We start from the raw sequence: 10,950 nt of genomic DNA, 5'->3' as shown, positions 1-10,950 counted from the left end.
AACGATCCAGAAAGGTTGAGGAGCAAACTCATTAACGACTACAGCAATTCTACCAAGAAGGAATTGAAGGAACAGAAAAAAAAGAGGTTCAAGAAAAGTAGTCAAGTAACAAGGGAATGAAAGAACAAAACAGATAACCAGGAAGAAACCATAAAAAGGAAGAAGATAATGTCTTGTGCCAAATACAAATTATCCAAGATTTCCTACTCTTTCTGATGATGACAGGGACTGAATTTGGAACCATCTACAGGCAAAGGCTGTGCTCTACCACTGAGCCTCCTTACATTCAGAGAGGCAGCTGAATCTGCCACAGAACCTCTACAAAGCAAATGACATGAGAAGTAAATCCAGACTCATGGGTTAGAAGTAAGAAATGATGATGGTGATGATTTATTTTATCTCTAGATTGAGATGTAAAGTGGCCCACAACACTAAAAAGTGCAATTTAAAATCCACAATATGCACAGATTAAAATAGAATTAAACAACTATTAAGGTCCCTTATAACACTTAAGGTTCATGGGTTCTCATATCCAGGCATGTATTTTAAGTAACTAAAAGGTAGTCCTCTTAGCCCATCTATAGGAGCCCCCGATGGCGTAGTGGACTAAAGCCTCGTGACTTGAAGGTTGGGTTGCTGACCTGAAAGCTGCCAGGTTCGATTCCCACCCAGGGAGAGTGTTAATATATGCCAGCAGAGATTTTCTGGACCCCACAGTTGCACAACTGAATGAACAGTGGGCACTGTGCCGTTGAGCTCTCCTATTGCACAATGATGAATTCGATTTCTCACCAAAGTGAGAAGAGAAAGCTGAAGTAATCAGTGGAACTGATTATTTACACCAGTAAGTAAGTAAGTAAACTTTTATTACGGTCAATGACCAGCTCGTAACAGGGGTACCCAGTTCTGTACATCCATGTCAGACTTCGTTAATAATAATAATAAAATTATAATAAAAATTTTTAAAACCATTATAAAATTGAATTACTTACAAATTTAAAATCTAGGCTGGGGACTTCCGGGTGTGCGCGAATGGCGGAGAGTCAGGCACTTTAGGAGGTGCCGGTTCTGGCTGCAAAGATCGGGTAGAGCATGAGCTCCCTCCCCCTCACGGATAGAGTTGAGGGGGACAGCGAAACTGAGGGTGCCAGCCGATGGTCCTGAGAGGGTCTTCTCCTCAAGAGGAGCCCCCAAAAGGATCCGGTAGATGGTCCATCAGTACGGCGGATCGCAGCGGAACGCAAGGGGAAACCCGCCACATCTCCAGCCGCGCGCGCGCCCACCAAGACGAGAAAGGAAAGGTAAAGAAACAGACAAATATATATAAATAAGAAAAGATTGTCGGAATTGGAGGGTAAGAAGGTCCCCTGGAAAGGAAGGGGGAAGGAAAGAGTGTGAAGGGTGAGGAGACGGAAAAAAAAAAAAATTGAACGGACAAAATAGGAGAGAGTAACCCGGAAGAGAGGAAAGGGAGCGCGAGCCTGACACAGAGGAACGACAAGGAAGGAAAGGAAAATAAAGGAAATAAAGGTAAAATCTCAATTGTAAAGGGAAGGAGCTAAGCTGGGAGTGCTTAAACATAACTAATACGTGGGACATTACTTAATACTTTATATCCGGGACCTATATTATTTGGATCACTGCACTAGTTAGGAAATCTAGATCATGGCATAACAACCCAGTGAGCCAAGAAGCCGCCGCCTCAAAAGAAGGGGAAGAGGTGGACGGAAGAAAAACACACAAAGGCAGAGTGAAGCCGTGGGAGGAACACAGAGGTTTGTTGAAGGGACCTGTAAGGCTAAAAGTAAAGAATAAACAAACCAGAGAAGGGGAAGATCTGACCTTGAGAGGAGCCTTGAGAAAGGAGGCTGTTTTGACTCCAGGAAAATAAGCAAACAGAGAACGGAGGGGGAAATAATCCTCCCGCTACCACAAGGGGATCTCGCGAGAACGGGGGACAGAGAAGGGAAAACGCTGACACAGGGAAAGTGAGATCGTGCCAAAAGTACCCCGCGAGAACAGAGAGAGAGCCAACAGGTGAAAAGCAAGATCAATCAATAAATAAGGAAGGAAAGCTGGTGAGAATAATTGGATTGACAAAGGAACGGAAGAAGGAGGCCAAAGAAGCAAAAGAAGGAGTTAGACAAAAGGAGCCAGACGAAGAAGCAGTAGAGGTAAAAATTTGATTTACTAGGGAAGGGAAAGAAAATAAATAAATAAATAATAAATAAATAAACGAAGAAAGAGGCAATTAGGATATTGATATAAGGGCAAGGTAAGGGAATACCACGAGGGAGTAACAAATAAATAAACGAATAAATAAATTACAGGAGAGAGACAAAGAACTAAAGAAGAAGGAGCAGAGATAAAAGAAGGGAAAGAAGGAGAGAAGAAGAAATAAGAATAAAATGGCACACTACAAACCAAAGGGAGAAAAAGAAACAAAGGACTTGAAGACCCAACCTAGGAGATCATCCATACCGGAAGACATGAATCTCAGGGATATGATGAGAGACATGATGAAGGAGGTTTATAGAATGCAAGAGAAGCAGGATATACTTCAAAAGATGGTGCAAGAACAAATGTCAGATATGAGAAAGGAATGGAAGGAAGATCTAGGAGAAATGAAAAAAGAGATGAACCAAATCCAGGAAGATTTGAGAGAATTAAGGTCAGAGAAGAAGGAGTTAAGGAAAATTCAAGAAACCACGCAGAAGGAAATAAAAGAAATACATGAAAGAAATAGAAAAATGGAAAGGAAACAGGAAGAACTGGAAGCAAAAGAAATGGAGTTCCAGCTAAGGTTACGAAACATAGTGGAAGAACCAAGAGAAGATATAAGACTGACGGTGGTGGAGATACTCTCCAATCTCCTGGGATGTACAGAGAGAGAAATGGAAGAGCAGATGGATAGGACATACAGAGTAAATACAATATATGCAAAGAAAAACAAAACACCAAGAGATGTGATTGTACATCTGACAAGGAAAGTAATAAGAGACGAAATATTGAAAATAAACAACAGAAAACAAATCTACTTTAAAGAAAAAAAGGTAGCCATCTTAAAAGAACAACCAAGTTCGGTGATAAACAGAAGAAGAAAATATACCCCACTCACTGACGAATTAAAAAAGAGGAAAATAAAGTTTAAATGGGAAAGAGAAGAGGGGTTAATGGCGACATTTAGAGAACGGAAATACTGGATAACCACAGAAGAAGGTGCTAAAGAGTTCTTAAGAAAAATTAAATCAGAAAAGGGGAAGGATAGAGAAGAGGAGGAACATGAAAACAATGAAAGAGAGAAGAAAAAGAAGAGATTGCGAGAGTTCTCTCCGGATAAGGAAGAGATGGATCTGGGAAACTATAGATTAAATCTAAGAGGAAATACAGAAATAGCGAACCTGGACAGAGTAAAGGAAACACAGGAGGAAAGTATGGAAAGAGTGGAAGAAGAGGAAGAAAAAGAGGAGAAAGAAGAAGAAAATCAAAAAGAAGAAGGACAATGCTAAGTGAATTAAAAGTATATATTAATAATGTTAATGGCCTGAACTCACAATATAAGAGAAATAAAATCTTTGACACACTAAGCAAAAGAAACTGTCAAATTATTGCATTACAAGAGACACATATAGCACACAGACATGTAGCACATTTAGAAAATAAAAGGTTAGGTAATGCATTTTATGCCTCGGCAGCAGAGAAGAAAAGGGGCGTGGTGACGTATGTAAACAAAGAAATACCAGCAAATTTGGCCTTCAAAGACGGGGAAGGAAGATTCGTGGGCGTAAACATTACGATACAGAATGTGAAAACATTGATATGCAATATCTATGCGCCAAATGACTCAAAAAAGATATTTATAGACAAGCTACAAGAAAATATAAATAATCAGGAATTTGATCAACTAATGATTGTAGGAGACTACAATGGAGTAATAGACGGAAAAATGGACAGAAGTAAAGAAATGGGGAAGAAGAAAGACAAAACAAGCAATTCGGGTAATCTACCAAAACAAATGATAAATATGTTAAAAGATTTTAATCTGGTAGATGCTTGGAGAGAGAAAAATGAAAAGACGAGGGATTATACCTTCTATTCGTCCAGGCACAAAACCTGGTCCAGAATTGATATGGTTTGGACTTCAAAATCTCTAGTAACAAAAATAAATAAGATAAGGATTTTACCAAGATTGGATTCGGACCATTGCCCGATTGAACTAAAAATCTATAACTCAAAAAAAACAGTAAGGTGGAAACTGGATGACAATTTATTAAAAAAAGAAGAAGACATTGAAAAGAACAGAAAATTACTAACGGAGTATTTTAGACAAAACGATACATCAGAAGTACATCTGTACACAGTTTGGGAGGCCAGTAAGGCGGTAATGAGGGGGTACTTTATCCAACAAAAAGCACTAAAGAAAAAAAAAGAGAAGGCAGGATTTCGAAAAAATAATGGAAAAAATCAGTAAAGAAGAGGAGTTACTTAAGAAGGAGCCAAAGAATGAAAACGCTCAAAAGAATTTGCAATTACTACACAAGCAAAGAGAACACCTAGAGATGGAGGAAAGAGCAAACCAACTTAAATATATAAAACAAGATTATTTCCAAAATGCGAACAAGCCGGGAAGATGGTTGGCGAGGAGGTTACGAAAAAAAAGAGAAGCTACTGTGGTGACAAAATTAAAGGAGGCAGATAAGATATACACTCAAGAGGAAGAAATAAGGAACAATTTTGCAAAATTTTACAAAAAATTGTATCAGGACGAACAGATAAATAAAGAAAGGATAACAGAATATATAGGACAGTGTAACATACAAAGAATCTCAGAAGAACAGAGAGAAGAATTGAATAAAGAGATCACAGAAGGAGAGATAATAAAAGCTATAAAAAGTATGAAAACGAACAAAGCCCCAGGCCCAGATGGACTAACGGCGATCTATTACAAAACCTTCCAAAACGAGATAACCCCCTATTTGAAGAAAATTATGAGCGAAATAAGACAACAAAAGAAAATGCCAAGCACATGGAAAGAAGCAAACATATGCCTAATACATAAAGAGAATTCGGACCCAGAAAATGTTAAAAATTACAGGCCGATATCATTATTAAACGTAGACTATAAAATATTTAGTAACGTGATTGCGGAAAGGTTCAAAAGATTTCTAAAAGACTGGGTAAAGGAAGATCAAACAGGCTTCTTGCCGGACAGACACCAAAAAGAAAATGTAAGAACAGTTATAGACTTGATAGAATATTATGAAATAAACAATCAGAAAGAGGTAATGCTTCTCGCGCTGGATGCGGAGAAAGCATTCGATAATGTCAATTGGAACTTCGTTAAGATGTTAATAAAAGAAATGGATATAGGATACTACTGCCAAAATATCATAGAAGCAATTTATGAAAAGCAAGAAACTAAGATAATTATAAATGGCCAAGAGACGAATAAAATAAAAATAGAAAAAGGTACCAGGCAGGGATGCCCACTATCCCCTCTAATATTTATACTAACACTAGAAATATTGCTGAATGAAATAAGAAAGGAAAAAGAACTAAAAGGAGCAACAATACAAGGAAAAGAATATAAAGTGAGGGCATATGCAGACGACCTAATCTGTATAATAGAGGAACCTCTTAAAAAATTAACAAAATGGATGGAAACAATCAATAAATTTGGTGAAGTAGCTGGATTCAAAATAAATATGGATAAGACAAAAGCAATCACAAAAAATATCACAAAGAAAAATCAGGAAAGAATAAAAGAAAAATGGAACATACAAGTATCAACAAAAATAAACTATCTGGGTATCATAATCACACCAAAAAATCTTCAACTGCTAGAAAACAACTATACGAAAAAATGGAAAGAAATAAAAAAAGAACTGGAAGCATGGGGGAAACTAAATTTATCTTTACTAGGAAGAGTTGCAAGTGTGAAAATGAACATTCTACCAAAAATGATATTTCTCTTTCAGAATTTGCCAATAATAAGGAATCAAAAAATAATAAATGGATGGAAAAGAGATTTAATGAAGTATATATGGCAGGGGAAAAAAGCAAGAATAAATTATAAGAATATGATAGAAGAAAAAAATAAAGGAGGGCTAGCAATGGTGGACTTGAAATTATACTTTGAAGCAAGCGCTCTGGCGTGGTTTAGAGATTGGGCTAAAATGGAGAAAGACAAAATATTAACTCTGGAGGGGATAGGATTAAGATCAGGTTGGCATTCGTATATATGGTACGAAAAAGAAAAGAAAGAAAAAAATTTTGGAAACCATTTCGTAAGATCAGCGATTTTGAAGATATGGATGAAGTATAAGAGCAGGCTATGCAATAAAATACCACTCTGGTTGTCACCACTTGAAGCGGTCCAGCGGAGAGAAATGGGATGGAGGCGGTGGCCGAGATATAAGGAACTAGTGGAAAAGAAGGAAGGAGAATGGAAATTGAAGTCACAACAAGAGATGCATAAAATAGATAAGAACATATCCTGGTTCCAGTACTGGCAAGTAAAAGAAAAATTCACAAAGGATAAAAGCTTTGGATTTGCAGAGGGGGAAACGTTTTGGGACAAAATAATGATATCAGGAAAGAAAATAATAGCCAAGATTTATAAAAAATTATTGGAGTGGGATACAGAAAGGGAAAATACAAAGAAATATCAAGAAAAATGGTCAAAAAACATAGGAAGAGAAATAAGGAAAGAGGAATGGGAGGAAATCTGGAGAAAGAAACTGAAATACACATGCGCAATTGACTTAAAGGAAAACTGGATAAAGATGGCTCACAGATGGTACTGGACGCCGAAGAAATTGGGGAAATGCTACAAAAACGTGAATACGAAATGTTGGAAATGCGGAGAAAGAGAAGGAACACTATTCCATATATGGTGGACATGCAAGGAAGCAGAAAAATACTGGGGGAAAATAAGAAAAAGATTACAAGAAATGCTAGAAATAAGAATTCCATTAAAACCAGAGATCTTTCTATTAGGAATAACGGATCAAAAATTTGGGAAAAATAAAGACAAACTACTTTTCCTAATGACTACAGCAGCTAGGATATGTTTCGCAAAGAGATGGAAAGAAAAACGAATCCCAGAAGAGGAAGAATGGATAATAAGAATTATGGAAATTAGAAATATGGATAGACTCACATATTTATTATCAAAAAATAAAGGAGAAGCAATAAGAGAGACAGATTGGAGTCAAATCACCAATTACTTAAATAAAGAATATGGAAAATAGAACAAGGAGAAAAGAATAAGGATAAAATCACCAACAAAAGGACAATATAATAGGACAGGAGGACGTAGAAGAAAGAGATGGAAAATTAAGTAAGGGATAAGACAAGACCCTCAAGGAAGATGATCGGAAGTCACTCAAGATTTTAATCTCTTTTTTTTTTTTTTTTTTCTCTTTCCCCCGACTTCTCTCTCTTTTGGTGGGGTCTTTCCCTGCGGGCTCCCTATTGGTCTATCCCCATCATCACCCCTCCCCCCCCCCCCCACCCGAACCCTCAGTCTTGAGACCCAGTATAGAATTTTAACATGTATATAAAACTCAATAAAGATTATTAAAAAAAAAAAAAAATAAAATCTAGGCTAAAGACCACATACAAGTAACTAATTGAAGCCCAACTAATCCCACAGGATCCTCTGGGGCAGTCTCAAGGGAGGGAGTGGGGATGACACCGGGGGAAGTGGGAGTAACCATAACTGTAAATAGCAGTCTAGAACTATAATTATTAGTCTATTTCTGATTCCCCATCTATACTCTGTAAGAGGTGCTTAAGTCTTTTGGCTCTCAATCATCGTCTGCCGAATTTTAATTGCAGCCGTGCAGAACTTGGCAACGTTGTATGTCACAGCCTAGATGGTATCTGAGAGCAGTAAAGGTTACATAAAATTGTCCAGAGCGTCCTGGGTATTTATTTGTCCATGGCGTAATGAGACACGAACGAATGTCTCTATAAAACAGGCACTGCAGAAGCACATGTTCCGTTGTTTCTATGTGACCTGAGTCACAGGGACATAGCCTCTCAGCATATGGGGTCTTCTGGTAACGACCTTCCAGTACTGCAGATGGAAGCACATGGCATCGAGCCAAGGTGAAGGCTCTTCGATGGTTGGCTACCTCCAGCATAGTGAAATATTCCATAGGGGAGGTAGAGCCCCTACTGTCTCCATTGGTGATAAAGGATGGGGCATTAGCCAGATCTATTTGGCGTTCAATGTCTGTTATGCGTTGTTTGATCTGGGCTTTGGCCTGGTCATATCCCATGCTGGTTAGTATTTGTGGGGATAGACCTAGAGATGCAAGTTTGTGTAGTATCTCCTTTTGCCAACTACATTGAAAGTTGTCCTTCATAGAGAGTGGTGCAAGGCCCAGGGGTGCGAGGGATAGTCTGAGCCAGTAATTCAATATTACCATCCACACCATCCACACATATTGTAATATATACACCAGTATTTCTCAAACTCCAGGTATTTTGGACTTCAGCTCCCAGAAATCCCAGCCAGCTTACCAGCTGTTAGGAATTGTCGGAGTTGAAGTCCAAAGCAGTTCGAGAAACTCTGATGTACACAATATCTCAGTAAGTGGAACTGTTTGTGCACTTATTTTTACACAAGTGTAGTGTCCCAAGAAAAACCTACAACAGTAGAACCACAAAAAGGTTTCACAACAAAAGAACTACTTCTGGTGAGCTCTCGGCTTTATACCTGTAACTAACTCCTTTTTAGAAGTTACTTTCCAAGCCTGGATAACAACAATGGTGTTATCCTTTGTGTAGATCACTGTAATTTTCAAAAGAACCCACATATTTGCAATTTATAAATCTTTACCTTGATGGCTTCCACAGAATCATATTTGTCCAGCTTGTTGATATGGTTAGTAATATTGGTATTAAGAGGCGCAGGAGATACTGGATGGATGACAGTTGCATCATGGGACTGCTGCTGATATCGCTGGCAATAGGTGTAAACCAGAAGTGTCAGAAGGCACCCAAGAATGGAACTGCTAAGCCCCACTGCAGTCATGTGAAACATGTTGAACTCTGCAAGATGAATGAAGCATAACACGATTACCAAATGTTGCTTACAGGTGGCATTAGATGCCACATCACTTTCATATTCCATATTTATGTTCAGTTGTTCCCAGGGCTTTGTGTGCAACATGCAAGCATATTAAAAGAAAATATAAAGAGGGAAAAATGCTGAATGTTATACTTTTGAGAATCCACCTTACTTTTTATAGTTCTTTTTTATTTTAAGGAAAGAACAAGCACTAATCCCATGTAGTCTCCACAGGAGTCCATAAGCTTCAACTGAGACTAGCAAAAGTTTCCAAATGAGAGTCTGAAAATAGAAAAATAACTGCTAACCTAAGCTCTAGAAACAATATTTTCAGGGTATCTGAGGTGATACTTGAATATTGTCTATGTTGTGAAATGGGGAGTTCAACTTTTTCAAGAAGGTGTTTATCTTTAACCGCTCATAGATCCATACACCACTATTTTCTAAATTATAGGTTGAAATGCAATAGCCAGAAAATAGCTTTCTTCTCCAGAAGTGTCCTTTCTTCCTAAGTCCCATTTGTACAGAAAATGTGTCATATGGTAGGGAGTCTAACTGGACAAAACAAAGCTAAACAAAAACTAAACTTTAAGGAAAAGGTTCTGTATGCCCACAAGGAATTCTCTGCAGGATGCTAGTGGAGTCCTTGTGTAGTGATTTCATCAAGGAATGATATTGGCTGTTCCAAACCACTATGCGTGTAGTATCTTATATCCACTGCATACTTGTACAGGTTGAGCATCCTTTATCTGAAATACTTTGGATTGGAAGTGTTCTGCATTTTGATTTTTTCCAGATTTTGGAATACTTTTCATATATATATATATAATGAAGTTTATTGTGGATAGGATCCAAGTCTAAAACTGGAATGCACTTACGGTTCATGCACACACAGCTTGGAATTAATTTTATACACATTGTTTTAATTAATTTTGTGCACAAAACATCTCGCCCACCCAAGGACAATTTTAGAATTTTTCAGATTTCTGGATAAGGAATACTCAACCTGTAATTGCTTTTGTCCTTCTGAAAAAAACAAACAAACATACAATGGGAATAACAACCTTACAGCAAGATTCTGTCTGCTTATTCAGAAATATGTGCATTTCTGTTTAATGGGATTTGCTTCTTAGAAAACATGTTAGGAACTACACACTTCTATTAGCAAAGTTCTGTTTTGAACAGAACTGTTTGGAACTGTTTGGAAGTAACCCAGTAGTGGAGAAACAATGGCAGGAAACATCCAGACTTTGAAGCTGCAAGGCTATTCAAGGCTAATCAAGCTGGCCAGTTGCAACAGACAAGAGTTCTTTCTCCCACTTGCCTAATTTCCAACAGACCTCACAACATCTGAGGATGCCTGCCACAGATGTGGGTGAAACGTCAGGTGAGAATGCTTCTGGAATTGGCCATACAGCCCAGAAAAATCACAGCAACCCAATGGCTTAATGCCTGGTAACATCATTGCCTTCACTTAAGGTGTAATGAGTAATATTTATTCACCATTTCTAAAAATACGCCTTGTTTAAGAGACTATTCGGTGAGATTTGGGAATTCAAAAAATTGAAATGTGTTTTAATACCAATAATTACAAAATAATTAAAATTAACACTTTGTTGTTAGTGGTGTTAGTGTAGCACAACAACCATAGATCATTCTTCTGAATTATATTTTAAAATAACCAAGTCTAAATAATCCCTCTAAAACTCACTCTTGCCATTCCATAAATAATGAGCAACAGTAATATGTCACCTTTTTAAAAACAACAGGTATTGTGTAACAAATGTTTCTTTAAAAATACCAGCCAACATCCTACATCACAGAAATATATTGGAACCCCTCCACTCTGGAACTTCTTCCATTTAAAT

General features: G+C 37.7%; 1 protein-coding gene across 4 annotated transcripts in view; it reads right to left on the bottom strand.

Moving 5' to 3' along the window:
* The window catches only part of sema5a (semaphorin 5A), a 216,724-nt gene that overhangs the window by 8,589 nt on the left and 197,185 nt on the right, over window positions 1-10,950 (bottom strand). For all 4 annotated transcript variants that reach the window (XM_062977930.1, XM_008109113.3, XM_062977931.1 and 1 more), the window contains one exon: window positions 8,852-9,063. In XM_062977930.1, the coding sequence (XP_062834000.1) occupies window positions 8,852-9,063 (212 nt within the window). The remainder of the gene's footprint in view (window positions 1-8,851; window positions 9,064-10,950) is intronic.

The sequence above is a fragment of the Anolis carolinensis genome, chromosome 4 (assembly GCF_035594765.1).
Source record: "Anolis carolinensis isolate JA03-04 chromosome 4, rAnoCar3.1.pri, whole genome shotgun sequence".
NCBI classification, from domain to species: Eukaryota; Metazoa; Chordata; class Lepidosauria; order Squamata; family Dactyloidae; genus Anolis; species Anolis carolinensis.
Note: the sequence above shows the minus strand (reverse complement) of the source record. Positions and strands in the feature narration are given on the sequence as shown.